Here is a 27,150-nt window from a genome sequence, read left to right as displayed (position 1 = left end):
GTGAGGATTTACAATATTTATCTGAGAACACAAAATTCTTACTCCTAAATTTGACAAACAGCAAAGTGTGTGTGACCCATGTTATTCATATACTTATATCATGAATCTAAATGACTTTTCTGTTGAAAAATTTTAATAACTGAAAATTGGGGGAAATAAAGTCAACAAGTTATTGATGCATATCAGGAACACAGGTTGACCGGCTTGTCCAGCCACAAAGTGAACAACGGGCTTCAGATCACACTAGGGGCGAGATGAGCGGCTGGATGCCGCCCTGGGGCTTGCAGTGGCCAAAGCAGAAGGGCCAGCACTGGTTGAGGCAGCAGTGCCAGGCCTGGTTGAGGCAGAAGAGCAAGCAGTGGCTGAGGCAGCAGTGCCAGGCCTGGCCAAAGCAGAAGGGCCAGCAGCGGCTGAGGCGGCAGTGCCAGGCCTGGTTGAGGCAGAAGTGCCAGCCCTGGCTTCACTTCTGGCTCCAGTGGTCTCTACTTCCTCTCTCCAAGCCTCCTCATATTGCAGCAGGAAGGCAGGATGGACTGAATCCTTGACCTTGGCCAAAAACTGCAGGACTTTCGTCTTGCTCGTTTCTGTGAGTGCTTTAGGACCCCAGAGGAACTCATAGCGAGGGGGATCGCTACCGGGCACCTGGCGGTACTCCAGGTACTCATCCCGCACTAGATATTCTGTGATGAGCTTCCTGGGCTCTCCAAAGATGAAGTGACTTCTTCCATCATAGATGCCCAGCATATTCAGGAACTTCCAGATCTTCTCCTCAGGGGCGTGGTTGCCATTCAGGTAGATGACACCCAGCAGAGGCATCAGAAGACCATTCTTCGGGAGCCCCCAGTCACCTCTCATAGACTCACTCTCGCTGAGATCTAGGTTGCTCACCAGGGTATAGCAGTGACTGTTGGGCCTGACTTCCTTCAGCACCAGGCCAAACACCATCTCCATGTGCTCGGAGGCCCTTCTAAGGATCTCAGGGTATTGTTCCTTGTACCTTCTATTGATTTCCTTCAAAATTTCGGACCTCTTAATGAGCTCCCTCATCTTATACTTATACAGCATGTACGGCACCAATAGCTCTGCCTTCCTGGTCAGAATATCTGTGTGAGAGCTCACAGCAGCAGCTGAGGCCTGGGAGGAATTTTCACCTTCCTGAACTTGGCCCTCGGCACCTACTCCAGATCTTGAGCGTGCTGCGCCACTGACACCAGATCTTTTGCGTATAGCACCTGCAGCAGCACTGGTGGGGCCGTGGGCTCCCTGAGGCCCCTTCGGGGTGCCAGCAGCAGACGAGCTTGAGGGAGCACTCTCTGAATCAGGAAGGGAGGAGGAGGTGGTCTCTTCTCCCCCAGATGTGGTAGCCTGATCATGAACACCCTGGGTCTCAGTTTGGGTCTGGCGACGTTTCTCACGAGCACGGTGCTTACTCTTCTGCCCACGGGGCATGATGGCTGTGGGCAGGGACCGCAGGCAGGAGTCTGGGCCAAGAGACAGGTGATTGGGGGCACCTGGAGGATGGAGAATGAGGTGACATGAGCACCTTAAAACAGGGAGACTCTACCTTGGCTTAATCAAAGGCCGCCTCTGCAGGTGTCCTTGAGGACACTGCTCTAGGAACCCACAAGGTTCCTGTTTTCCTGCTCAGCCTGTCCCCTGAGAATCCCAGAGGAAGAATAGTGGCCTAACTTTTCCTCTGCGTCCTCTCAGCCCTGCTTTGGATTTACTCAGGTGCCAGCAGGTGCCAGCAGTGGGGTTTTCTAAGTTCTACTTCAGTATTATCACGTCAAGTCCTGGTGGAGCCTTGGCACCCTTCCCTCTGCTACTCTGATGTAGACACTTTAGACCTCCCCATGATCCAGAGGTAAGGGAAGGGATGCCTCAGTCGACCTCCCTGCCAGGAGATAGATATCCAGTGCTGAGAGCTCATTAGGGTCTTTTCTATCCTGAGTTCACTGGGATCATCATTCAAGGTCCTTACCTTGGCTCCTTAAAACGTTGGGCACCATTATCCATTTGCAGACTGGTGTCTGCACCTTCAGACTAGACATTTCCCCTCCTGTAGACTTCGTATAAGACAACAAAGAAGGTGCTCAGCCTCACAGCCCTTCCCTGAGATTTCCTGGGCTGAAATCCGAGGGTGGGATGGATGCACTGAGTCCTCACTCAGGTTCCTCAATTGGGCTCCTGGTAGAGAAGCTCAACTTTCTCCTGAAGTAAAGACTGCTTGATAGTAAAAGCCAATGACTCGGTGTCGCAAAATCAGGAAGTGAAGATGACCTTATCTTACCAAACACGGTCTCCTGAGAAGAAAATCTGGTGCAGGCAGGTTGATATCCCTGTGGACCCTCACAAGATCCCAATTCAAGGGCTAAAATATTTTTTTGCTTCTGGTTTCTCCTATATGTCTTTTTGAAAATAAATTTATTTTTTACAATATTAATTTATAATAGTGTACCAGTTTCTGCCACAAACCAATATGAATCAGCCATAGATATAGCTATGTCTCCTCCATTTTGAAACTCCCTCCCACGTCAAACCCCTCTTAAGCTGTCAGAGCACTGGCTTTGAGCTCCCTGGTCATAAAACTAATTCCCACTGGTTATCTATTTTCCATATGGTAATGTGTACGTTTTCAATGTTACTCTCTCAATCTGCCCCTCCCTCTCCTTCCCCCACTGTGTCCACGAGTCTATTCTCTATGTCGGCATCTCCAGGCTGCCCTGCAAATAGGTTCATCAGTACCATCTTTCTGGATTCCATACATATGCATTAATATATGATATTGGCTTTCCACTTTATGAATTAATTCACTCTGCTTAAAAAAACTAGGAATAAAACTACCACATGAGCCAACAATCCCACTAGTGGGCATATTCCCTGAGGAAACGGTAATGGAAAAAGACACTTGTACTTGTCTTCACTGCAGAATTATTTTCAATAGCCAGGACACAGAAGCAACCAAGCTCTACATTTGACTCATGACAGGGTCTAAGGTTTCTCCCTCTGCTGACCACTCCATTCAGACCAAGACCCTTACTTCCCCATTAGCCCGCAGTGGGGACCGACATTATCCTTGAGGTCTCCCAGGGATGACGACAGGGAGATGTGGTCCGAATAATGTGGTGTGGAACATCCACAGCCCCCAAGGTTCTCACCATCCACCAGGACACCTGAAACCCTCCCTTGCCAACCTGAGGCTGCCCCCACTGACCTGGTCTCTCACTTCCCTGAGATGTCCCAGGAAGTGTCATGTCAAAACACCCGATTCTCCCAGCCCTCAAAATAGGACTGGCACTTTCTGTGACTCTATTTCTTATGGGAGGAGCCCCCATCCTCACTCAGCATCACAGCCATTAATATTGTTGTGGACTAGGTCCCTTTTGTTGAACTAGATCTATTCCATTACAGCAGGGCTCTCACTTCCCCAAAACCACCTCCAGTGGACACCAGGGGGCACCACAGTTGGCCAGCTCTACCCGGGGCCTCCTAGAGCCCAGTACATGGGGGCCGCTCAGTGTGGTCCCCTTGGCGGTGTCGAAGTCTGCTCATCAACCCTCAGGGCCCTCATCTAGGTCCTAGAGCTCCTCCGAGGGTAGAATCCGGACCTACCCCTGCAGACCAATGCCATAGCTTTCGACACTCTAAACACATTCGGCCAATAGCTCTGAGGGACTCATAAGAGCCATATCACAGGGGTGGGATGTGGATGGGTCACTTTTATTACTGGGAGGGTTGGGAAAGTCCCTTCAGCTACATTCAGGTCCTCACCTTGGTTCCAGACGAGTACTGGACACTAAGTCTCTGCCATACGGTCGCCGTGGCTACCGGTTGACCCGCTCGCTTTCAAAGCGGAAGTGAAGGGAGCTGCGTAAGGTCCTACGTGGGATCTCCCAGGGATGACGGCAGGGGCAGTATGCTACGGGAACCCAAGTAGCTCAATATTCATCCGTCCTTGGGTCCTCCTTGTGCAGTGTATCGGAGCCCAAGATGCCTGCTCCTATGAACTCGTGTCTTCCAGCTCCCAAACAGAGCCCTCACCTTCCCAAGTCCCTAGTGGTGGGAGGCCAGCTCTGCTCTGAGCATCTCTGCTTGTCAGGTGGGTTGCCACTCTGTGAGCCTCCTTCGTTGGGGGAGAGATCCTCTCACTAGCACTGATGGTCCTCACCTTAAGTCTGGTTATGGTCAAGACACTCCGATCTACAGATCTGGGTTCTGATCTGGCTAGAGGAGACTCAGCCCTCCCTAAGATCACACAGGTTGAATGAGTGGCTCCCTCTGCAGGGGTCCTCAGTAACACTCAGCATTGCATGTGAGGTCCTCTTTGGATTCAGGTCCCTCGCTCTGCGAAACTGCAGCTGACTATATTAGACAGAGGTCTCACCTCTCTAAGACTTTCGAGGTAGAAATCAACCTGACATCTGTGCCCAGAGCTTCCTGGGGACCACAGCATCAGTGATTTTCCAGGGCCTCCTTTTATAGGGTGTGCTACTGTGAGTCCACTTTCAGGTCCTCACATTGACACATGATGAATCCTGTAACTCCACTCTCTGTTTTATGAAGCTTCTTGTCTTACATCACAGTCCTAGTCTCCTGAGAATTCCAAGTTGGAAGTCAGGATGATATTCAGGTGATCCTAGTCCATCAGGGCCTCTGAGAATAGACAGTGGGGATGCAATCTGAGTCCTTCTGATTCCTCTTGCTTAGCAGCCTCACTACATCTACCACAGCCTGGGACTGCTCCTTTAATGATCTAAGATTCCTCTTAGTCTTTGGGTGACCACTATATCAAGGGGTGATTGTCTCCTTAGTCCTCCTTCATGGAGGTTCCCATATCAGCTTCTGTCCCTCAATGAAAGGCTTCCTGGGGAATGCATATTCCTACAAACAGTGAGCAGTTACCCTCTAGGAAATCTTGGAGAAAATGGGTCTCAGTCCCAAAAGTGATATAAGATTAGGAAAATGCAGCAGAAATTAAGGAACTCAGGACAGATGTTATGATGTCAAAGAGATAGAGGTGATATATTCCGCTCTTCAGCCAGATTTAGGGTGTGTGCTTAATCACTCAGTCATGTCTCACTCTTTGTGACCCCATGTACTGTAGCTCGCCAGGCTCCTCTGTCCATGCAGATTCTCCAGGCAAGAATACTGAAGTGTGTTACATGCCCTCCACCAGGGATTGTGCCCAACCCAGAGATCGAACCCAGGTCTCCCGCATTGCAGGCGCATTCGGTACCGTATGAGTCACCAGATTTAGGGTTAGTTCTAAAATATTTATTCTCGGCACCTCCCTGTTGGTCCAGTGGTTATGCGCTCCCAATGCAGGGGTCCTTGGTTTGATTCCTAGTCATGTAACTTGATTCCACATGCCACAACTAAAAATCTCACATCCAACAACTAAGAGTTCTCGTGCCACAACTAAAATCTCACATTCCACAACTAAAGAGGCTGCATGTGGCAACAAAGATTCCGAGTGTCACAACTAAGACCCAGAGCAGTCAAAAAATAAATAGAAATAACTATTTTTAATTAAAACAAATAAAATTACTTTCTACATAGAAGGATAGTGCCAGATAATCTTGTAAGCCCTCAATACCTTGAGGGTGTCTGAATTTGCACATGCAGGTGATCATAGGCTAACTGACCATTACCCCCTTCTCTCCTTTATCACAGCTCTTAATTATTTTGGTATTTGTATTGCATTAGCTATGTATTCCATCCCAGTGTTTTCGCCACAGAGTCCTTCTTTCTGTCACTCAAGATACATGTTTGAGTGCTAGAAGACAGTGAATTAATTGACTCATAAGCACCTCAGGCCGGGACAAGTGGAAGGGTACATGCTGTGGACAAATCAGACCAGTGCTCTAGTCCCAGCTCTGTCTCTTATCAGTTGTGAGGACTTGGGTCCATCCCCAAATTTGGGGAGCCTCAGGTGAAGTGGCTTTTGTAGGGCTAGTGGCATGTAGCTAAAGCACCTGGCACATGGCCTGGACCACACTGAAACTTTACACAATATCTGTTTTTACTATGAGTATGATTAGTTTCATCCTGGAGGATACCACCGACCCTGAGAAATCTTTTAAATCCAGGAGATGTCAGAGAATCTGTGGCATTCTTGGACATGAAACACCAAATCAGTCCAAAATGCTGTTTAGAAAGAATCTTTCATTTCCACTACTAGATCGTATTTTGAGTGAGGGGGTAGTTTTTTAACTGGAAAAAATTCAAAGAATCTAAATTTGATTCTGAGACTAATTCTGTCTTCCTTCCCGGCTGCTTTTTCATCTGAACAACTCCTAGAGACTTCCTTAGTGGTCCAGGGGTTAAGACTCTGCACTCCCAATGCAGGAGGCCTGGGTTCCACTGCTGATCAGGGAACTAGGTCCCACATGCCACAGCTTCGCTGCAACTAACAGTTCACAATCCACAACTAAAGATCCTATATGCCACAACTGAAACATTCCTCATGCTGCAACTAAAGAACTCTCAGGCTGCAAGGAAGATCAAGGATCCTTCGTGCCAAAGGTAAGAGCAAGCATAGCCAAATAAATAAGTAACTAAATAAAATAAGCCCCTATCTTCATCAATTTCACCATCACCTAAAATAGGTGATGGTGATAAAATAGATAAATAGATAAAATAGATAAATATATAAAGTAGATAAAATAGACTCACCTCACAGACTTTGGTGGAATTATCAACAGAGCCAAAAACGCTGAATGGAATGCCCTTTCAATAAAATGAGCTCTGTTTCCATGACTCACAGAAAAGAGTGTCAGCCCACTAGCTTTTGAGTTTCTGGTTTCATTCTACTACTACTTTTATTTCACAGAATCTCCTTGGAGATGATGTGCATGAGACATCTAGGTTGTGCACTGTGTTCACGGGCACTGGGACAGGAGCACAGGGCACATTCCATCCGCTCCCCAGGGGGGATTTCTCTCTGGTCTACTCCTGTTGCTGTTTAGTCACTCGGTCATGTCAGACCCTTTTCTACCCCATGAACTGAACAGATTGTTCTGTCCATGGGATTCTCCAGGCAAGAATACTGGATTGGGTAGCCATTTCCTCCTCCAGGGGCAGCTTCCTGACCCAGGGATTGAACCCATGTCTCCTGCATTGGCAGGCGGGTTCTTTACCACTGAGCCACCTGGGAAGCCCCATAATTCCAAAGCAATTGTTCAGGGTAGTTTTCCATTCCAGGCTTAAGTCTCTCAACTTTGAGACCCGCCATCTGAGGGTCTGACCCCTATTCAGTGTTTCCACAGCCTCCCTGGTGGGTTCGCCCTGTAGCCTAACTTAAAACTACCTTCCACTTCCAGACTTTTATTTTCCTAAAGTCTCCAAGTGCCTTGCCTCAGTGTATTTACACTAGACTCCTCATGAGGAAGCCCTCAATCCCCTCACCTCCTTACACCTCATTTTTATTGGGCCCCTAGATCTCAGTTCACCAGCTACTTTATATGAATGCTGCTCTTAGACTCTAGAATTTTATAAGAAGGGCTTGAGTTTATTTTTCTTAGCATCCCCAAAACCACCCAGAAGCCTTCCAAAGAGCAGATGCCAAATTGGTATTTGAACAATTACAGTGCAAGTGTGCAAGAAAGCAATTTTACTGGGATTTCACTTCTCCCACATTCTTAAATAAGTGAAGCCAATCCAGGTAAATAAACTTCAATTTTACAAAGAAAGACTAAAACACATAAAACAAGTGAAAAAGTGAATACCTCTTAAGATTTTTTTTTCTGTATTTGATAATGACACAGACTTCAGTGTGGAAAAATTTCCATTTTCCCAAAAATTCCATATTCCAACATCATGTTATCTTTTTCTGAATAACAAGAAATTATTCAAGGATTTCAGTCTGTGCTATGTAATACGAAATTTCTTATTTTTCAACTTGATAAGCTGTAGTACATGTGGGAGCTGTGCCATTAGTATACTTGGACTCTGAAGCTAAACACATCTTTAATTAAAGGGAACAACATTTAAAAACAGAGAAAAGAAAAACCTCCAATTTGTGCATATTGTATAGGAACACAAATACGTTATATGCTGAATTTCTACCCAACGTGGCCCTCCGCTACTGGGAAGATTGCCTGCTTTCTTGAAATGTAATGTGAAGTATCTGCTCAGACTTCACTAGGGGTAGGAGGAAATTTGGACATGCTCTGGAAAGTGCACTGGCCCTGGCACCATAGGAGCCCTGGCTGCAGCTCTGGCTCTGGCTCTGTCTTCTTCAGCTCTCAAAGCCTCTTCATACCAGAATGGGAAGGCACTGCACTTGGTATCATCGACATTAGCCCCAGACTCCCACATTCTTTTATATATCTATATCTATCATGGAAGCACTCCATATTAGTTTACAAAATTGTACTCATTCCTTTTTATAGCTTTGTAGTACTCCACTCTGTGGATATATCATGTTCCCTCAATTAACATGTGCATAGGCATTTACATATTTTCATATGGTTGTGCATGTCTCTTCAGAGTTAATTTCTGAAAACACTGAATTACTGGCTCAAATGTAAAAGCACATTTAATTTTCTGACATTACCAAATTGTATATACGCTCTAATCTCATTCTTTGACATGTAGCTCTGAAAGAATGAGATCAGTATATTCTCTAAAACTATATACAAAAGTAAACTGAAAAGGGATTAAAGACCTAGCTATAAGAGTGGAAACCATAAAACTCTTAGAAGATAATATGAGCAGAACACCCTTTGACATAAATCATAACAATAGTTTTTTGGATCTGTCTCCTAAAACTAGGGAAATAAAAGCAAATTAAAGTTAAAAGCTTTTGCACAGCAAAGGAAACTATCAACAATAGGAAAAGCCAACCTAGTATATGGTAGAAAATATTTGCTATCATAGGAGCAAATAAGGAGTTAATATCCAAAATATATAAACAGTTGATATAACAGTTTAAAACAGAGTGAAGTAAGCCAGAAGGAAAAACACCAATACAGTATAATAACGCATATATATGGAATTTAGAAAGATGGTAACAATAACCCTGTGTACGAGACAGCAAAAGAGACACTGATGTATAGAACAGTCTTATGGACTCTATGGGAGAGGGAAAGGGTGGGAAGATTTGGGAGAATGGCACTGAAACATGTAAAATATCATGTATGAAACGAGATGCCAGTCCAGGTTCGATGCACGATACTGGATGCTTGGGGCTAGTGCACTGGGATGACCCAGGGGGATGGTATGCGGAGGGAGGAGGGAGGAGGGTTCAGGATGGGGAATGCATGTATACGTGTGGCAGATTCATTTTGATATTTGGCAAAACTAATACAATTATGTAAAGTTTAAAAACAAAATAAAATTAAAAAAATAAATAAAATTAGAAGATTAAAAAAAAAAAAAAGAAAATCAAGTAAAAGATGGGCAGAAGACTTAAATACACATTTTTCTAAAGAAGACATACAGCTGGTAAGAGGCACATGAAAAGATATTCAACATCATTGTTAATCGTCATATGAATTCAAATTTAAACCACAATGAGTTATTATCTTATGCCTATCAGAAGGGCTATCATCCAAAAGGAACAGAAGTAACAAATGTTGGTGAGCATGTGCACAAGATCTGTACATTGTTGGTGGGAATGTCAATTGGTGCAGCCACCGTGGATAACAGTAAGGAGGATCCTCAAAATCTAAAAACATAACTAACACATGACCCAGCAATTCCCACTCCAGGGTGTATATCAGAAAAAAAAAAAAAAAAAAAGAACCCACTAATTTGGATGGTCTCCATCAGGTACTCGATGCTTGCCTGAGTCTAAGGGTTTCCACTGCTCGTCTCCCCTTCCCTTCCAGCCTCATCTACTCTCTGCCAGTGACCCCACTCCAGTCCAACCTCCGTGTTTATTAAGAAGGCACCTGTGACTGGCAGAGCCAGTGTGAGATGAAGAGATAGTCCTTCCCAGCCACCAGATAATCAGGAATTTTGGCTGGACCTTTGAGCACACTGAGACAGTGAGGAGTCAGACAAAAAGCACAGACTGTGGTGCTGAAATGGATTAATAAGGAACTTAGTGATGTGGCCAGTGACCCTCTAGCACAATATTCTACAGGTCCAGTTGGGGATGATACATTTCATGGGCAAATCACAGTTACGAAAAAGAATGGCAGACCATATGGAGGCAGTGTATTCTCTGTGACAATTCATTTCCCTAAAGACTACCCGTTCATACTACCTAAGGGTGCATTTGCAACAGAATTTATCATCCAGAGATGAACACTAATGGCAACACTCGGTTTGCTACTCTAAGATCACTGTGGTCTCTTGCTTTCATGATTTCTAAATTTCCGGTATCCATTTGTTCACTGCTATGTGATCAGAACCCAGATGATAGCCTCCCCAGTGCCAGAGGCTGCATAGATGTATAAAACAGAAATAAGTACAAAAGAATTTTTCAGAAATGTACTCAGAAGTATGCCATGTGATGCTACCTTAAAGTCAGAATAACCTGCATTAAAGCTTGAATAAACTTTCAGTTCAGTTCAGTCGCTCAGTCATGTCCGACTCTTTGCAACCCCATGAATTGCAGCACGCCAGGCCTCCCTCTCCATCACCAACTCCCAAAGTTCACTCAAACTCACATCCATCGAGTCGGTGATGCCATCCAGCCATCTCATCCTCTGTCCTCCCCTTCTCCTCCTGCCCCCAATCCCTCCCAGCATCACAGTCTTTTCCAATGAATCAACTCTTCACATGAGGTGGCCAAAGTATTGGAGTTTCTGCTTTAGCATCACTCCTTCCAAAGAAATCCCAGGGCTGATCTCCTTTAGAACGGACTGGTTGGATCTCCTTGTAGTCCAAGGGACTCTCAAGAGTCTTCTCCAACAACACAGTTCAAAAGCATCAGTTCTTTGGCGCTCAACTTACTTTAAATTACTGCTACAAATGAAAAAAAAAAAACCCACTAATTTGAAAAGATCCACACACACACAATGGAATATTACTCAGTCATAAAAAAGAATGAACTTTTGCCATTTTCAAGAACATGGATTGATTGGAAGGCATTATGTTAACTGAAATATGTGAGAGAGAGGAAGACAAATGCTGTATAATACCATTTATATGGAGAATTAAAAAATAAAACAGACTAGGGAGATGAAGCAGACTCACAGATACAGAGAACAAGCTAGCAGTGGTTACCAGGGGAGAGCAGCAAGGGGGAGGGTAAGGGCAGGGATAGAAGATTAAGAGGTGCAAACTAATATGTATAAAATAGATAAGCTACAAGATTATACTGCAAAACAAAGGGGATATAGCCAATATTTTATAATAACTATAAATGGAACATCACATTTATAAATTGTGAATCACTTTGTTGTGTCCCCGAAACATAAAATATTGTACATCAACTATGATAATAAAGTGAAAGTGTTAGTTTCTCAGTCTTGTTCAACTCTTTTTGACCCTAAGGACGGTAGCCGGCCAGGCTCCTCTATCGATGGAATTCTCCAAGTAAGAATTACCCACTGGAGTGGGTAACCATTCCCTTCTCCAGGAGATCTTCCTGACTAAGTGATCAAACCCAGGTCTCCTACATTGCAGGCAGATTCTTTGCCATCTGAGCCACCAGGGAAGCCCACAACAACTATAGCTCGCTTTAAAAACATATATATTCTCTCATGAACTTTCAATTATACAAGACAGTATTATTAACTATGCACTTCCCTGGTGGCGCAGTGGTAAAGAACCTGCCTGTAGACGCAGGAGATGCGGGTTCAATTGCTGGGTCGGGAAGATGCCCTAGAGGAGGACACGGCAACTCAATCCAGTATTCTTGCATGGAAAATTCCAAAGACAGAGGAGGCTGGCAAGCTACAATCCATGGGGTTGCAGAGAGTAGGAAACCACTTGGCGACTTAACAACAATTAACTACAGTCACCATGCTGTACATTATATCCCTGCTGCTGCTGCTGCTGCTACGTCGCTTCAGTTGTGTCTGACTCTGTGCAACCCCATAGACAGCAGCCCACCAGGCTCCCCTGTCCCTGGGATTCTCCAGGCAAGAACACTAGGGCTTCTTTATTTTGTAAGTGAAAGTTGTGAATGTTTATGCTATTTGGTCATTTATACCCATTTCATCCATCCTCCAACCCCCTCTTGTGGCAACCGCCAATCTGCAACATGATGGACCTAGAGATCATCATACTGACTGAAGTGAGACAGACAGAGGAGGAGAAATATTATATGACATATCTTAGGTGTATAATTTAAGAAGAGATGATACAAATGAATTTAACTACAAAATAGAAAGTCTTACAGTCTCAGAGAACAAATTTATGGTTGCCGCTGGGGAAGGATGTGGGACAGGGATAGTTAGGGGATTTCTGATGGACATGTACACACTGCTATATTTAAAATGGATAAGCAACAAGGATGTACCATATAACACAGGGAACTCTGCTTAGTATTATGTGGCAGTACTGATGGAAGTTTGGGGGAGAGTGGATACGTGTATATGTATGGCTGAGTCCCTTCACTGTTCACCTGAAAACTGTCACAATAGTGTTAATTTGCTATACCTCAACACAAAATAAAAAAGCTAAAATTTTACAAACACTGTGCCTCCAGTGCAAGGGCTGTGATTTCAACCCCGGTTGGGGAATTAAGTTCCCATGTGCCACACAGCAAACCAATCAACAAAATATCATCACAGAAAAAAGTGATGGGGATTCATGAAAGAAATAATTGATAAGCTACATTTCATTCCCTTTAAACTTCTGCTCTATAAAAATACACCAAGAGAACAAGAAGATGAGCCATAGTCTGGGAGAAAATATTTGCAAAAGACATATCTGATGAAGGTTCTAATCTAAAATACAAAAGAACTCTTAATATTAATAAGAAGAAAACTAACATCTAATAAAAAATGGACAAAAGATAGGAATAGATACCTTGCCCAGGAAGATACAGAGATGCCAAACAAGCATATGGAAAGATGCTCCACATCATATACCATTAGGGAACTGCAAATTAAACAAAACAAGCAGATACCACGACATGCCTTTCAGAATGGCCAGCATTCAAAGACTGACAACACCAAATGCTGGTAAGGACGTGAATCAACAAGAACTCTCATTCCTCGGTGGTGGTGACACAAAATGGTAGAGCCACTTTGGAAGACAGTTTGCAAGTTTCTTAGTAAACTATACATATTCAACACTGCTGGTACGAATATAAATTGGTACAGCCAATTGCAGGGAAAACAGTGTAGCAGTTCCCCCCAAAATCGAAAATAACTCATAATACTTTCCACAATTCCAGTACTATCCAAAGGAACTGAAATCAGGACCTCGAAGAGAGCTCTGCACTCCCATGTTCATTGCAGCACTACTCACAATGGCCAAGATAGGGAAGCAGCCTAGGTGTCCAGTGACAGATGAATGGATAAAGAAGATGCAAAATACACATATAATGGAACATCATTCAGCCTTAAAAAGAAGCTAACATCTCCAGTTATGACAGCGTGCATAAACCTAGAAGACCTTCTGCTACAGTGAAATAAGCCAGACACAGAAGGACAAATACTGCATGTCATTTATATGAAGAATCTAAAATGGTCAAAGTCACAAAAACAGAGTAGAGTGGTGGTTGCCATGGTCTATGGGAAGGTGAATGAGAAGGAACTGTAGACTTAAAAAACATTCACAACCTATGCATGAGACAGGGTGCTCAGGGCTGGTGCACTGGGATGACCCTGAGAGATGGGATGGGGAGGGAGGTGGGAGGGGGGTCAGGAAAGGGAACAATGTACACCCATGGCTGATTCCTGTCAATGTATGGCAAAAGCCACTACAGTATTGTAAAGTAATTAGCCTCCAATTAAAGTAAATAAATTAGAAGGAAAAAAAAAAAAAAACATTCACAGCCTAAAAGCTGACAGGTATGTTCTCTTTGGTACAAACGTTTAGGACTTCAAGCCAGGAGGCAGCGTCTTGAGTAACCCTGAGAGAACTGCTCCAAAGAAGGGAGGGGAGGAGCCAGGTTACATAGAAGTTTTGCAACAAAGGGCAGGTAGTCTGAATATCAAAAGATTAAGATAAATGAAGGAAAACCAGATAACCCTGGTTAAGGAATTTAGCACTTTTCCATATATGGAAAGATGCAAGAATCGGGGCTCACTGAAATCATTCCTTTGATATGAACTTCACATATCTGGGGCCCGTATCATGTATTTTTACATCCTGTGTTCCCTCAGGGTTCACCATCCGTGGTGGCTGCAACTGTCGATAACTGACAGTGTTTATTCACTGATACAACAGGCAGCATTCCAATTCTCAGTATTCATCAAACGTTACAAAGTTTAATTTTATAAAATGAATAAGTTCTAGGGATCTACTATATAATACAGAGCTTATAGTTAAGAATACTATATTGTACATTCTCTAAGAGGTCAAATCTTATGGTAAGTATTCTTATCCCAGACACAAAACATAAAGTGTGAGAAGGCATCTGTCAAAATGGCCATCATCAAAAAGTCTATAAACAATAAATGCTGGAGAGGGTGTGGAGAAAAGGGAACTCTCTTGCGTTGTTGGTGGGAATGTACATTGATACAGCCTCTATGGAGAAGAGTTTCCTTAAAAATTAGGAATAAAATTACCACATGACCCAACCATCCCACTACTGGGCATAAACCCTTAGGAAACCATAACTGAATAAGACACATGTACTCTAATGTTCATTGCAGCACTATTTACAACAGATAGGCCACAGAAGCAACCCAGATGTCCATCGCTGAATGGATAAAGAAGCTCTGGTTTCTATATACAATGAAGTACTACTCAGCCATAAAAAGACCATATTTGAGTGAGTTCCAATGTAGTGGGTGAACCTAGGGCCTATTATACGGAGTGAAGAAAGTCAGAAAGAGAAATATAAACATCGTATCCTGACACATATACATGGAATCTAGGAGACAGCATTGATGAATGTATTTGCAGGGCAGGATGGAGATGCAGACATAGAGGACAGACTTGGTGACACAGGGGTGGACGAGAGGGAGGGACAAACCGAGAGTAATACTGAAACATACACATTACCATATGGAACATCGACAGCAAATGGGGATTTGCTGTGTGATGCAGGGAGCTCAAACTGGTGCTCTGTGAAAACCTAGATGGGTGGGAAGAAGTGGGAGGTGGGGGGATGTTCAAGGGGGCGGGGACATATGTATATCTATGGCCGATTCATGTTGGTGTATGGCAGAAACCAACACAATATTGTAAAGCAACTATACTCCGATTAAAAAGAAACTTAAAAAAGGATGAGAGGGAAATTTTGGAGGTAATGGATATGTTTATGGCATAAACTGTGGTGGTCATTTCACAGGAGTACACTTACTCCAAACTCATCAATAAATAAATCAGAAAAATACTGGTTAGCAAGGAAAACTAGCATATCCCAGTTAAGGGTATGCCACTGAAGGTCACCATGAGGTAGACATCCTCAGTGGATGTAACAGAAAGCGCCAAAATGTTTCAAGGGCCGAAAAGTTACCTATCTCTCACTTGCCCTTTTTCATAAACCACTCCCACTTTCATTCATTTAACCACCCACAAGTGTCTATTCCTTCCCTATTGTTTGCCACATTACAGTCAAGATAACTTGATTTCAATTATTATTATTTTTTAGTGGCGTGGGCTCTGGCTCTCCCACCCCAAGGGCAGAGTGTGCCAGTCCAGCGGCTTCAAGGCATCATCCCACCTCAGGGGAGTGCCACCCTGACTTCTGGGAAACTCCACACACAACAGACAACATGAATAAACCATCTAATCTCCACAGGGTTTCCCTGTACTGGAATAAGAGCACAGGACACATTCCATGCCAGCTTCACATGATGTCTCTCTGATTTACTCACAATCCCAAAGCACAGGCAGACTCAGACAATACTGCAGGTTTGGGTCTCAACCCCCAAAGGAAAGTCCATATCATAATTGAGTCATATGAAATTTTTGGTTTCCCAGTGCTTTCATAAAATTTATGTTTATACTATATTATTGGTTATTAAGTGGGCAATAGCATTATGCCTCAGAACAATATAGATATCTTAAATAGAAACACCTCTTTGCTAAAAGAAAAAAGATGCTAACTATTATGTAAGCCTTCACTGAGTCCTTCATTTTTGCTGCTGAGGGTGTGAACATTGCAAGAGGTATCAAAACGTGACACACAGACATGAAGTGAGCAAATGGTGTTGGAAACATGGAGCCAAAAGACTTGCTGGAAGCAAGGTTGACTGACACAAACTTTTAATTTGGTAAAGAAAAAGAACAAAGAAAAGAAAAGCAGTACCTGTGAAATACAATAACACAACGTGCAACAGAGTGAAGTGTGCCTGTAACTGTTAAGGGCAGTTTCCCATCCCAGGCTTTGTCTTTAAACTATGCGGCCCACCATTTGAGAACCTGGTCCCTCGTCATGATTACGACAGCCTCGTCCAGCCCGCCATGCACTCAACTTATAATTACTTCCCACCGGAAGACTTATACTTTCCCGAGGCCCACCACTCCCTTGCATCAGGGAATTCACATTTGACTGCTGTCATGTCACCATTTCCTTTACATGACAGCTGCTTCTCAACTATAATTTTATGGTGAGTGGCTAGATCTTTTTTCTCAGCTCTCCAATTACTAGCATGGAGTCTTCTATGAGCAGAGGCTCAATTACTGTTTAGGGAATAAGTGAGCCTGTGAGCATGAGGATGAATTTCTTAGAATGTAATTTTACAGTTTTGAATTAACGAAGCATGCATGGTCACTTATAATTTTGTAAAACACAGACTAAAAAGATGAGGCAACAAAATACCATCCACCTTACTTACCCTCTATTTCTTGATCCCACATATTGCCCTGCTTAGTGTTTTCATATTGTCAAGGAAATAACATATTGAAATGCCAGGTTATCTTGCACCAGCTTACTAAATAAGATGGAAGCTTTCCCATTTGTTTTACACAACAGAAAAACTCTTATCCTTAAGACCGATAAACAACAGTAAGTATGACTCATGCCATTCGTACACTTAAGATTATAAGCTTTCATTGAGGAGCAACCTTTGAAAAGTAGCAAGAACATAAAAACACAGATTTATCTCTAAGTTCCTCATACAGAACAGAAACCCCAAGGAATTATACACTGTGCACCCTCTGGGATGCCCCGTTTTATACTACTTATAGAACACTGAATGCTATCTTCAGTCACAAAGTACAGAATTTGGCTCAGCTTCATTAAGTGTGGGAAGAATTGCTGGAGGAACACTGGGACATCCGCTGGCTTGGACCCTCTCTTCCTCACCTCTCAAAGCTGTGATACCCAGGATGTCCGATAGCTGACAGAAGGGGTGGGCTTGGTGGGGGGGCGGGGAGAAGCCTGGCGGGGTGTTCTACAGTCCTCATTCAGAGTCCCCATCTTCATATCTCTCAGAATCTGACACTCCTCCCTTTCCCGAACTGTGTCCACAAGCCTCCAAACAAAGTTTCACCTTTTAGAGTTAGGCAGGGAAGAAGTCCGGGAATTGAGTGCATGGGTGCTGCTTTGTGTCACCATCTTTACTGCCCCCTGTCTCGTTCGCACTCGGCACTCTCCCTGTGACTGGAGTTCGGGCCTAGGTTAATGACACCCCACTCCAGTACTCTTGCCTGGAAAATCCCATGGACGGAGGAGCCTGGAAGGCTGCAGTCCATGGGGTCGCTGAGGGTCGGACACGACTGAGCAACTTCACTTTCACTTTTCACTCTCATGCATTGGAAAAGGAAATGGCAACCCACTACAGTGTTCTTGCCGGGAGAATCCCAGGGACGGGGGAGCCTGGTGGCCTGCCATCTATGGGGTTGCACAGAGTCCGACACGAGGGAAGTGACTTAGTAGTAGTAGTAGTTCCTTCATGTACAGAATCAAGTAATCGCTTATCTTACAGAATGTCTTAGATCAAGATATACGGAAGAAATCCGCCTGAGAGTGGTAGGAACCGTCCCCTGCCGATCACAGAGATGAGACTTTGGGAGTTATCTTTGTTACAGGACGGGGGAACGGTCCCTTGAGTCCACATTCAGGTCCTCACCTTGCCTTCAGATCAGTCTTGGGAATCCACTCTTAGCCACATGAACACGCTGAACATCAGTCCGAGCTCTTTGCCACCAGCACGGAAGTTTTGCAGAGACACTTCTGGCTATGGCTGCCCTGTGCACGATCTCTGAGGGATGATGGAAGGGGCGGAGCTCTGTGGGGACCCCGTTGTTCAGTGTTCAGTGGTCCCTGGGTCATCCCTTAGGGTCCTCACCATGCTGTCTGTCAGGCCCGGAACCATTCGCACTACGGACTTGAGTCCTCCTGCCCCCAAACGAAGCCCTCACCTCTCGAAGTCCCTAGTGGGGAATCAGGGAGCTTCTCTGTGCATCTCTCCTTGACAGGGGCAGCGCCATTCTGTGAGCCTTCCTCCTTGGTGGGAGAGACCCTCTCAGCACTGATGGTCCTCATCTTCCCGGTGGTGATGGCCAAGATGCCACCCTCCTAAGAACTGGGGTTCCATCCATTTCCTCGCTAAGACCAGACAGAAATGAAGAAGCTTCTCATCCCTATAACTCTGCCTGGAGCCTCTGGGGTTAGGAACAGGGGCAGGGGTCTATAAAGCCTCCTCATCTGTGGATCTAGTGATACTTCTTTCTTCACTCAGGGACCTCACCATGGTCCTGGCCAGTCCTGGAACCTGACCCTCCAACCTGAGATTCTCCCTCTACTGAACTGAGGCCATTCTTCTTAGACAGACTTTGACCTCACAGAGAACTACAAGGCTTATAAGAGGGAATGTCCTGTCTGGGCATTTTAGGCCTGAGAGCAAGTTTGGGTAGGTCTCTGAATGACCTGTATTTTATGGTGGTTTTCTCTCCAGTCCTCACTTATGGGGGCCCAAATTTTGTCTCTCTCTCTCGGATTAAAAGATTCCTGGGGAACACCACATCCCAGCAAACTCTTGAGCAGTGTCCCTAATGCAAACCTTACAGTTTCATGTCCCAGACTTGACCTGAGATGGAGAAAATAACACAGAAGGCAGGGGGCAGAATGAGGTGTGTTCCCAGAGAAAAATGCTGCTCCATCCTTTTCAAAAGCCAGAGTCAGTCTCTTTTCATGACTTTTTAAAATTGATTGACAGGCATACTTTTCAAACATTGTATTGCATATAATCATGCATCACAAATACTGTGTTTCGTTACAAACTGAAAGTTTATGGTAACCATGCATTGAACATGTCTATGGCATCATTTCCCAACATCATGTATTCACTTGGGGCCTGTTCCACATATTGTTAGTTCTTTAAATATTTTAAACTCTTTCCTTATTTTATTTCTTATGGTGCTCTGATCAGTTGTCTTTGTTACTATTGTAACACATTTGTAATTAAGCTATGTGCATTTTTTAGACATCTTCTAGTAAGTATACAATAGGATTAACAACTTTTATAAGCACTGGGAATCCCCCAAATTCCTAATGATTTACTCTATGGCCATTTTACCTTTACTGCAGTGATCTAGAACCCAAGTCACCATATCTGAGATATGAGTACAATTCTAAAGGAAAAAAGCCATCCAAGATGGTTTTGTGCTATTCTGAATGAGGTTATCTGACACTGCAAAGAGAGATGATCTTACTGTCCCTATCATCTGTTTCTCTTCTTTATTCCTGTCATTTATTGATGTAGCCTTCAAGGCTTTGTGCCTGAAGAAGGGTATTGGAATATATCCAGAGTCCTTGCTTTTATCCCAAGATACTTTGGAGTGTTAAGGAACACAAGTTCTGCTTTAGGCCAAGAGGAGTAGAACAGCGTTGGATCTAGAGGAATTCAGAGAGGAATCTAATTCCAGGCCTATCAGTCACTAGTGTTCCCCAGCAAGGGCTCACTGCCTGATGCACATAGAAGCCAATATTATGGAATGGGCTTTTGAGAGAAAAACTTTAATCCAAGTTGGAGTAGCAAAAAGACAGGAAGTTGGGCTCTCAAATCTGTCTCCTAAATCCAGAGTTTGAGGTAAAATGAAAGGGTTTAGGGGAACTGCAAACTTGGAACCTAATTGGCTAGTCTTGAATTAGTTTATGTAAGCTATTCACGCTGCTAGAAGCCCGATTTTCCGTATTGAAGGACTGCATACAGTTCTCCCCTGGCAACATTCCTACTCTGAGAGTTCCACAGACTGAACCCTCTTGGTTCTGCAGTCATCCTGGAAACATAGGCTCCTTTTTGGCACATGCATAGTGCTGCCTCTAAAAATAACTCAAGGTTTGATTAATCAACAACCTGTTTTAAGGAGGCAAAACCACTTTAAACTGGTCAATGCTTTATGCTTCAATCCCCCCATTTCTCTTTGTACATTCTTCAAGCTTGTGGGAAATCATCCTCAATTTGGTTAATGAGCCTCAAATTCTGTAGAAAATGATAATCCCAGGTCCCAGAGTTTTGTACCACCAGGACTGGAGTGTTACATAAGCACTGACAAGGTTGGATTAATTGGTATTTAAGAAAAGTGATTATCAGAGGCTTTGTTTCCTTCACATGTCTCTTTTCAGGCTATTGCTTGAAGTTTGGCATTTTGCTGCCTGGATGGAATTTATTACTATTGGGTCATCTGTCTTGGCTCTTCCTGGCCACTCCTCAGCCCAAACTGAGCTCTGCAGTTGACTGACCAATTTATTCCACTGTAGTGCTGAAAATAGTTTACCTTTTGGCCAGCAGAGTCTGGACCAACTGTCTTTAACCAATGCTTGCTGCCTCTTCCCAGCCTTCATGGATTTAAGTTGACGTCAACCTGCACTCTTATCAGGAACTTGAGGTCTCCCTGGAAAGCCCTTGCATTCGTGGGAGCTGTACGAAAGCCTTCAGCGCTTCTCTATCTGTGGCTCAGAGCGCTTTGTTCCTCTCTAGGAAGAAAATGGGCAAACTTGAGGCATCTCCCCTTAATTTAGGACCCAATTCCATCTCCTAGTTTGGTTTCTGGAAAGCGTTGGCTGTATGAGTTCCCTGAAGAAACCACTGAGAAAAATGGACAGTCTCAAGGTGACCAGCTTGGATCTGAGGGTTCACTTAAAGAACCCTGAAAAGTTTTCCATTATTATATGTGGTTGTCAAACTGTAGCTTGAAAGGCACACGTGCTACCCAGCTTCCAAGGAATCTGTCTCACCAGTTCCAAGACTGGAGCCCATTTGGTCACAGGCTCCTAGTATTTCTGCCCCGCCATGTGCTGAGGGCATGCTTGTCTACTGAGGAGGGTCCTATAGAAGTTCAGGCTCTGTCTCAGTCTCCACGGAGAAAAACTTACCTACGGAGTAGGAGGCTGAGACAGTGATTGCATCACATTGAAGAAAGTGAAAGAGGAAGCTGTCTTAGACTCAGGCAGAGCTGACTTTCAGAGAGCAATTCAGGAGCACACACATTCAAACACCGATTTCCTCACTTCCTTTCTGAGCATGCTGGGGTTTAATCTTTCTGATAGATGACCAAAATACTTTACCCCTCCAGCAGAGATCACCGACAAGCAAATCTAGATGTCTGGGCAATTTCCAGGGGAAATACATTCACTCCAAGGCCTCTATGTAGCCCATGGCCTTTAAGACCACAACCAATGGCAATTTTTCCTGGTAAAATTTCATTTTTAACATCACGCATGCCCAAATATATGAAAGTAGTTCAGTACTACCTCCCTGCTATTCTGGCTGATACAGAATAGGACTAGACTTTTTAGTGAGGAAACACCAGAATGTGCCCTATTGCATGAAATTATTAGCCGGATTAGGGTGCATTCTTCTGTGTGTCGGGGGAGACTTTTCCTGCTTTATACTCCCTCATCTTACATTTATGCTCACACCACAACAAGGTAATCAGGGCTGGTTTCATTAAGAATACACTCGTGTGGAACTCCAAGTATCATAAGAGACTACTACAAACAACTATATGCAAATAAAATGGACAATCTAGAAGAAAAGCACAGATTCTTAGAGAGGTACAGCCTTTCGAGACTAAACAAGGAAGAAATAGAGAATGTGAGTAGACGGATCACAAGTACTGAAAGAGTGATTTAAAATTTTCCAATAACATGTCCACGACCAGGTGGCTTCTCGGGTAATTCTATCAACCTCCTCCAAAAAGAATTACAGAGGGAGGAACACTCCTAAGCTCATTCTATGAGGCCACCATCACCCTGAGAGCAAAACCAGACAGAGAAGCATGCACAAAAACAAAAGAAAAAGAAAATAAAATGACAGGCCAATATCACTGAAGAACACAGATGGAAAAATCCTGAACAAAATACTAGCGAACCAAAAAAGACAGTCTCTTCAATAAGTGGTGCCTTGAAAACTGGACAGTTACATATAAAATAATGAAATTAGAACATTCTATAACACCATACAAAAAATAAACTCAAAATGGATCAAAGACCGAAATGTAAACCCAGATTCTATAAAACCCTCAGAGGAAAACCTAGGCAGAACACTGTTTGACATAAGTTGCAGCAATATTTTTTTGTTTTAGTAAAATGGTTTTTGATCCACCTCCTGGAGTAATGAAAATAAAAACAAACACAAACAGGTGACCTTTAATTAAAGTCAAAAGCTTCCACACAGCAAAAGAAACCAAAAACAAAAAGACAACTCACAGAATCAGAGGAAATATTGGCAAACAAAGCAAACAACAGCACAATAATCTCCAAAATATATAAATAGCTCATGCACCTCTGTGTCAAATAAACAATCCCATAAAAATTAGCCAGAGTGTATAAACAAACATTCCCTCAAAGAAGACATAAAGATGACCAAAAGCATATGAAAAGATGCTCAACATCAAAATTATCAGAAAAATGCAAATGAAAAGTACAATGAGGTATCACCTCACACCAGCCAGAATGGTCATCATCCCCAAATCTGCAAACAACAAATGATGGAGTGTGGAAAAAAGGGAACACTGTTGCACTCTCAGTGGGAATGAAAATTGACACAGTCACTATGGAGAACATTATGGAAGTTCCTTGAAAAACGAAAAATAGAGCTACCATATGATTTACCAATCCCACTCCTGGTACATATCCAGAGAAAACCATGATTCATAAATATACATGCACTCCAATCTTCACTGCAGCACTATTTACATTAGCGAAGATATGGAAGTAACCTCAATGTCTATCAACAGAGGAATGAATAAAGCAAATGTCGTACATATATACAATGGAATATTACTCAGCCATAAAAAGAATTAATTAATGACATGTGCAGCAACATGGATGGACCTAGGGAATGTCATACTAAGTAAAGTAAGACAGAGAAAGACAAATAGCATATGTTATCACTCATAAGTGGAATCTAATTTTTAAAAAATGACACAAATGAACTTGCTTCTCTGGTGGCTCAGCTAGTAACGAATCTACCTGCAATGTGGGAGACCTGGCTTTGATCCCTGGGTTGGGAAGACCCCCTGGAGAAGGGAACGGCTACCCACTCCAGTATCCTGGCCTGGAGAATTCCATGGACTGTATAGGCCATGGGGTCACAAAGAGTCGGATAAGACAGCGACTTTCATTTCACTTCACAAATAAACTCATTTACAAAATAGAAACTGACTTATGGATATCAAAAACAAGCTTATGATTACCACTGGAGAAATGTTGGGGGAGGGATACTTTAGGAGCCCGAGATAAACATACACGACTGTTGTGTCTGACTCTTCGTGACTCCATGGACTGTAGTCCACCAGGACCCTCCATCCATGGAATTTTCCAGGTCAGAATACTGGAGTGAGTTGCTATTTCCTGCTCTAGGGGATCTTCCTGACCCAGGGACTGAACCCACTTCTCTTGTGTCTCCTGCATTAGCAGGTGATTCTTTACCACTGTGCCACTTGGGAAGCCCACATCTACAACTAAGATATATATACATAATAGCAATAACCCCAAAGCGCCTACTGTATAACACAGGGAACTCTACTCAATAATCTGTAGTAATCTCTATGACAAAAGAATCTGAAAATGAGTGAATATGTGTATGTATAACTGAATCACCTGAAACTAACACAACATTTTAAATAAATTATACTCAAAAAAACACAATAGAAAAATAATACTACCATAATATCCAGCAATCTGACTCCTGAGCATATATCCTGAGAAAATCATAATTCGAAAATGGAACAATCACCCCAATGTAAATTGCAGCAATATTTACAATACCCAAGACATGGGAGCAAACTAAATGTCCATCAACAGAGGAGTAGATAAACATGTGGTCCAGAAATACAAAGGAATATTACTCAGCCATAGGAAAGAATGCCATTTGCAGCAACATGGATGGACCTAGGGACTGTCATATTAAGTGAAGTAAGTTAAAGACAAATATATCCTTCATATGTGGAATCTAATTTTAAAAAGTGATAAAATGAACTTAATACAAAACAGAAAACTTACGGATCCTGAAAACGAACTTATGGATACTAAAGGGGAAATGTAGTGAGGGAAGGAAAAATCAGGAGCTTGGGATCAACGTACACACACCCCTATATATAAAATATATAACCAATAAGGACCTCCTGCATAGCACAGGGAACTCTAATCAATATTCTGGGATAACCTATGTGAGAAAAGAAACTGAAAATGAATTTATATATATATATGTGTGTGTCTGTGTGTGTGTATGTGTGTGTGTCTGTAACAGCATTACTTTGCTATATGCCTAAAACACAACATTGTAAAACAACTATACTCCAATAAATTTTAAGAAATAGACTACCTGGGAATATATCTGAAGAAAACCATAATTTGAATAGGAACAAGCACCCCCATGTTCCTTGCACCACTGTTTACAAGAGCCAAGACATGGAAACAACCTAAAGGTCCATCAACAGATGAAAAAGATGTGATACATAAATACAGTGGAAGAACACTCAGCCATAAGAAAGAATGAAAGAATGCCATTTTCAGCAACATGGGTGGACCTAGAGATTGTCTGAGTAAGTCAAAGACAAATACCGTAGTATATTGCTCACAGGAAAATCTAATTTTTTAAAATGACACTGATGGACTTATTTACAAAACAGAAACGGACTCACAATTTGAAACAGATTCATGGTTACCTAGCAGAACTTTGTGGGCAGGGATACATTAGAAGCTTGAGATGAACATACACATGCAACCATTATAGAAAATAGATAACTGAACAGGACCTCCTATACTCAATATTCTGTAATAGCCAATATGGGAAAAGAATCTGGAAAAGATTGAATATATGTGTAACTGAATCACTTTGCTTTACACCTGAAAGTAACACAAGATTGTAAATCAACAAACCTCCAATAAAATTTTTTTTAAAAGAATATCCATCTGTAATAATACCTCTGTGCTGTCACCTTAGGCAAAGGGGAAAACCCCCATCACCTCCATAAAGCAAAGTTTCCAGTCCAGGAGCAAGGTGTTTTATCTCCCGATTCAGAGGACCCTCATTAATTACAGCTTGAACACAGTCTCGCCACATTCATCCCATAGCCAACTCCTACTAGCCAATCCCAACACATAAAACAGTCAGACACAGACAAACACAGGCAATTAAATCCAAAGGCCTGGAATCTTAAGCCAGTGTTCAGAGCTCTAACCCAATCATTTGAGCACCTCAGTAGCTATAACCTCTGATATTGTCCTCTTAGGGTGGGTCTTATCCCACGACTGTAGCCTTAGGATTCTAATCAGACAGAAGAAACTCTCCTAGGTGGGACTCTAACCCACAGTGGTGTTGTCGTTCTTCAATCAATTCGTCACGTCTGACTCTGTGCAACCCAATGGACTGCAGCATACCAGGCTTCCCTGTCCTTCACTTTCTCCTCGGGTGTGCTCAAACTCATGCCCATTGAGTCAGTGATGCCATCCAACCGTCTCATCCTAACACACAGTCCTGATGAGATTATTAGACTACTGGCACATTCTAATTTCATATAGCACACTTAATTACAGGCATATTTTGAGGAGTTTACTCACCCCAAAGATGTCTGATCCAGGAGCTGTTTCCTTCCTTAAAAGTGAAAGGAGCCCCAGAAGCCAGAGGAGCCCAGAGTGCCATGGCTAGCAAACAGGAACCCGAGAGCCAACTCTCTAGACAAACTCAGTATAGGTGGGCACTCAGGGTTGCTGTTGAGGGCCCACCAGGGGCTACAGTGCATCAAGCAGATGGTCACAAGTCCTAAACCTCAACAAGGCTGCCCAGACTAACGGAACATGGGCTCAAGCCTGATGCTCAGAGAAGTCAATACTTATGGCAAGAGCTTTAGAGAAAAGAGCTTTACTGCAAGGCCAACCAATGCAGGAGGAAAGGTATCAAACCTCTCTTCAATCGAGGAGCCTGGGTGCAATCTAAGGGGCCATGGGAATTTCTAACTTGGAAGCTAATTGGCTAGTCTTCAATTAGTCCATTTCAGCTACTCAGGTTACAGGAAGCCAGGTTTTCCTCATTGAAGGACTTCTCACTATGTAAATGGCCCGGGGAAATGTTTCTCTTCTCTGAGTTTTACAGACTGAAGAGCTTGGCTCCGGGGTCATCCTGAGGTCATGTGTTCCTTCTTGGACACATGCAGTTCTTTCTTTGTAAAATGACTCAAGGTGTGACTAATCAACAATCTATTTGAGAAGGTCAAACCAGTTTAAGCTGGTCAGTTGCTTCTCATGCTGTTTCACTAGCCCCCTGAACTCTAGCACATTACCCAAACTCCAAGACAAAGAAAATCACAGTGAACTAAATGTTGCCTAGCAAGGACAATCATGTAACATTCCCATCACAGGATGTAACATAGAATGTGCTTGAGGTAGAATCTTTCCCAGTTGGAAACAACTCAGAATTCTTAGAATTTTTGTCATTGACCAGTATCTTCTCTCCCAGATACCCTTTCATCTAATTAATGAGTATTTCCACGCATTTAAGTACCAACAAAAAATCTAGAACTTGCCTAGAATTTGCCCAATTACACACAAGATAAAATAATGGAGTAGGTCCTTAAGGAGAGGTCTCTGGCTCCCTCAACCCAGGGTAAAGGTCACCAGTCCAGGAGACTGTGGATTCTCTGAGGCCCTCCATCTGAGGATCTGGCCATGCTCACCAC

At 43.2% G+C, this 27,150-nt stretch overlaps 1 protein-coding gene and 1 pseudogene across 3 annotated transcripts in view; both read right to left on the bottom strand.

Annotated features, from left to right (window-relative positions):
- Positions 1–26,171, bottom strand: part of LOC147340074 (melanoma-associated antigen B3-like) — a 53,674-nt pseudogene extending 27,503 nt beyond the window's left edge. The window contains exon 1 of the transcript XR_015159208.1: positions 26,036–26,171. The product of XR_015159208.1 is annotated as a melanoma-associated antigen B3-like (transcript). The remainder of the gene's footprint in view (positions 1–26,035) is intronic.
- Positions 116–26,174, bottom strand: LOC147340073 (melanoma-associated antigen B4-like). Of its 2 annotated transcripts, XM_086388415.1 has the most exons (3): positions 26,036–26,171; positions 20,746–20,944; positions 116–1,511 (listed from the first exon to the last, which is right to left on the bottom strand). In XM_086388415.1, exons 2-3 carry the CDS (start codon positions 20,810–20,812, stop codon positions 244–246), a joined length of 1,335 nt encoding a protein of 444 aa, XP_086244541.1. In that variant the 5' UTR covers positions 20,813–20,944; positions 26,036–26,171; the 3' UTR covers positions 116–243. The 2 variants fall into 2 exon arrangements, with proteins under 2 accessions (XP_086244541.1, XP_086244540.1); XM_086388414.1 differs by lacking the exon at positions 20,746–20,944 and having other exon boundaries at positions 26,036–26,174.
- Between the last annotated feature and the right edge of the window lie 976 nt (positions 26,175–27,150).

The sequence above is a fragment of the Bos grunniens genome, chromosome X, assembly GCF_055505025.1.
Source record: "Bos grunniens cultivar Pamir isolate PY7600 chromosome X, Bosgru_T2T1.0, whole genome shotgun sequence".
Classification (NCBI taxonomy): Eukaryota; Metazoa; Chordata; class Mammalia; order Artiodactyla; family Bovidae; genus Bos; species Bos grunniens.
The sequence above is the reverse complement of the archived record's forward strand: the minus strand, read 5'-3'. Positions and strand labels throughout refer to the sequence as shown.

Excerpts from the sequence above, each read along its gene's own strand:
- LOC147340073 (XM_086388414.1), bottom strand. The coding sequence starts at position 26,117 with ATGGCACTCTGGGCTCCTCTGGCTTCTGGGGCTCCTTTCACTTTTAAG. Across the intron at positions 1,512-26,035 it reads CTGGATCAGACATCTTTGGG|GTGCCCCCAATCACCTGTCT; the intron begins GTGAGTAAACTC and ends TCCATCCTCCAG.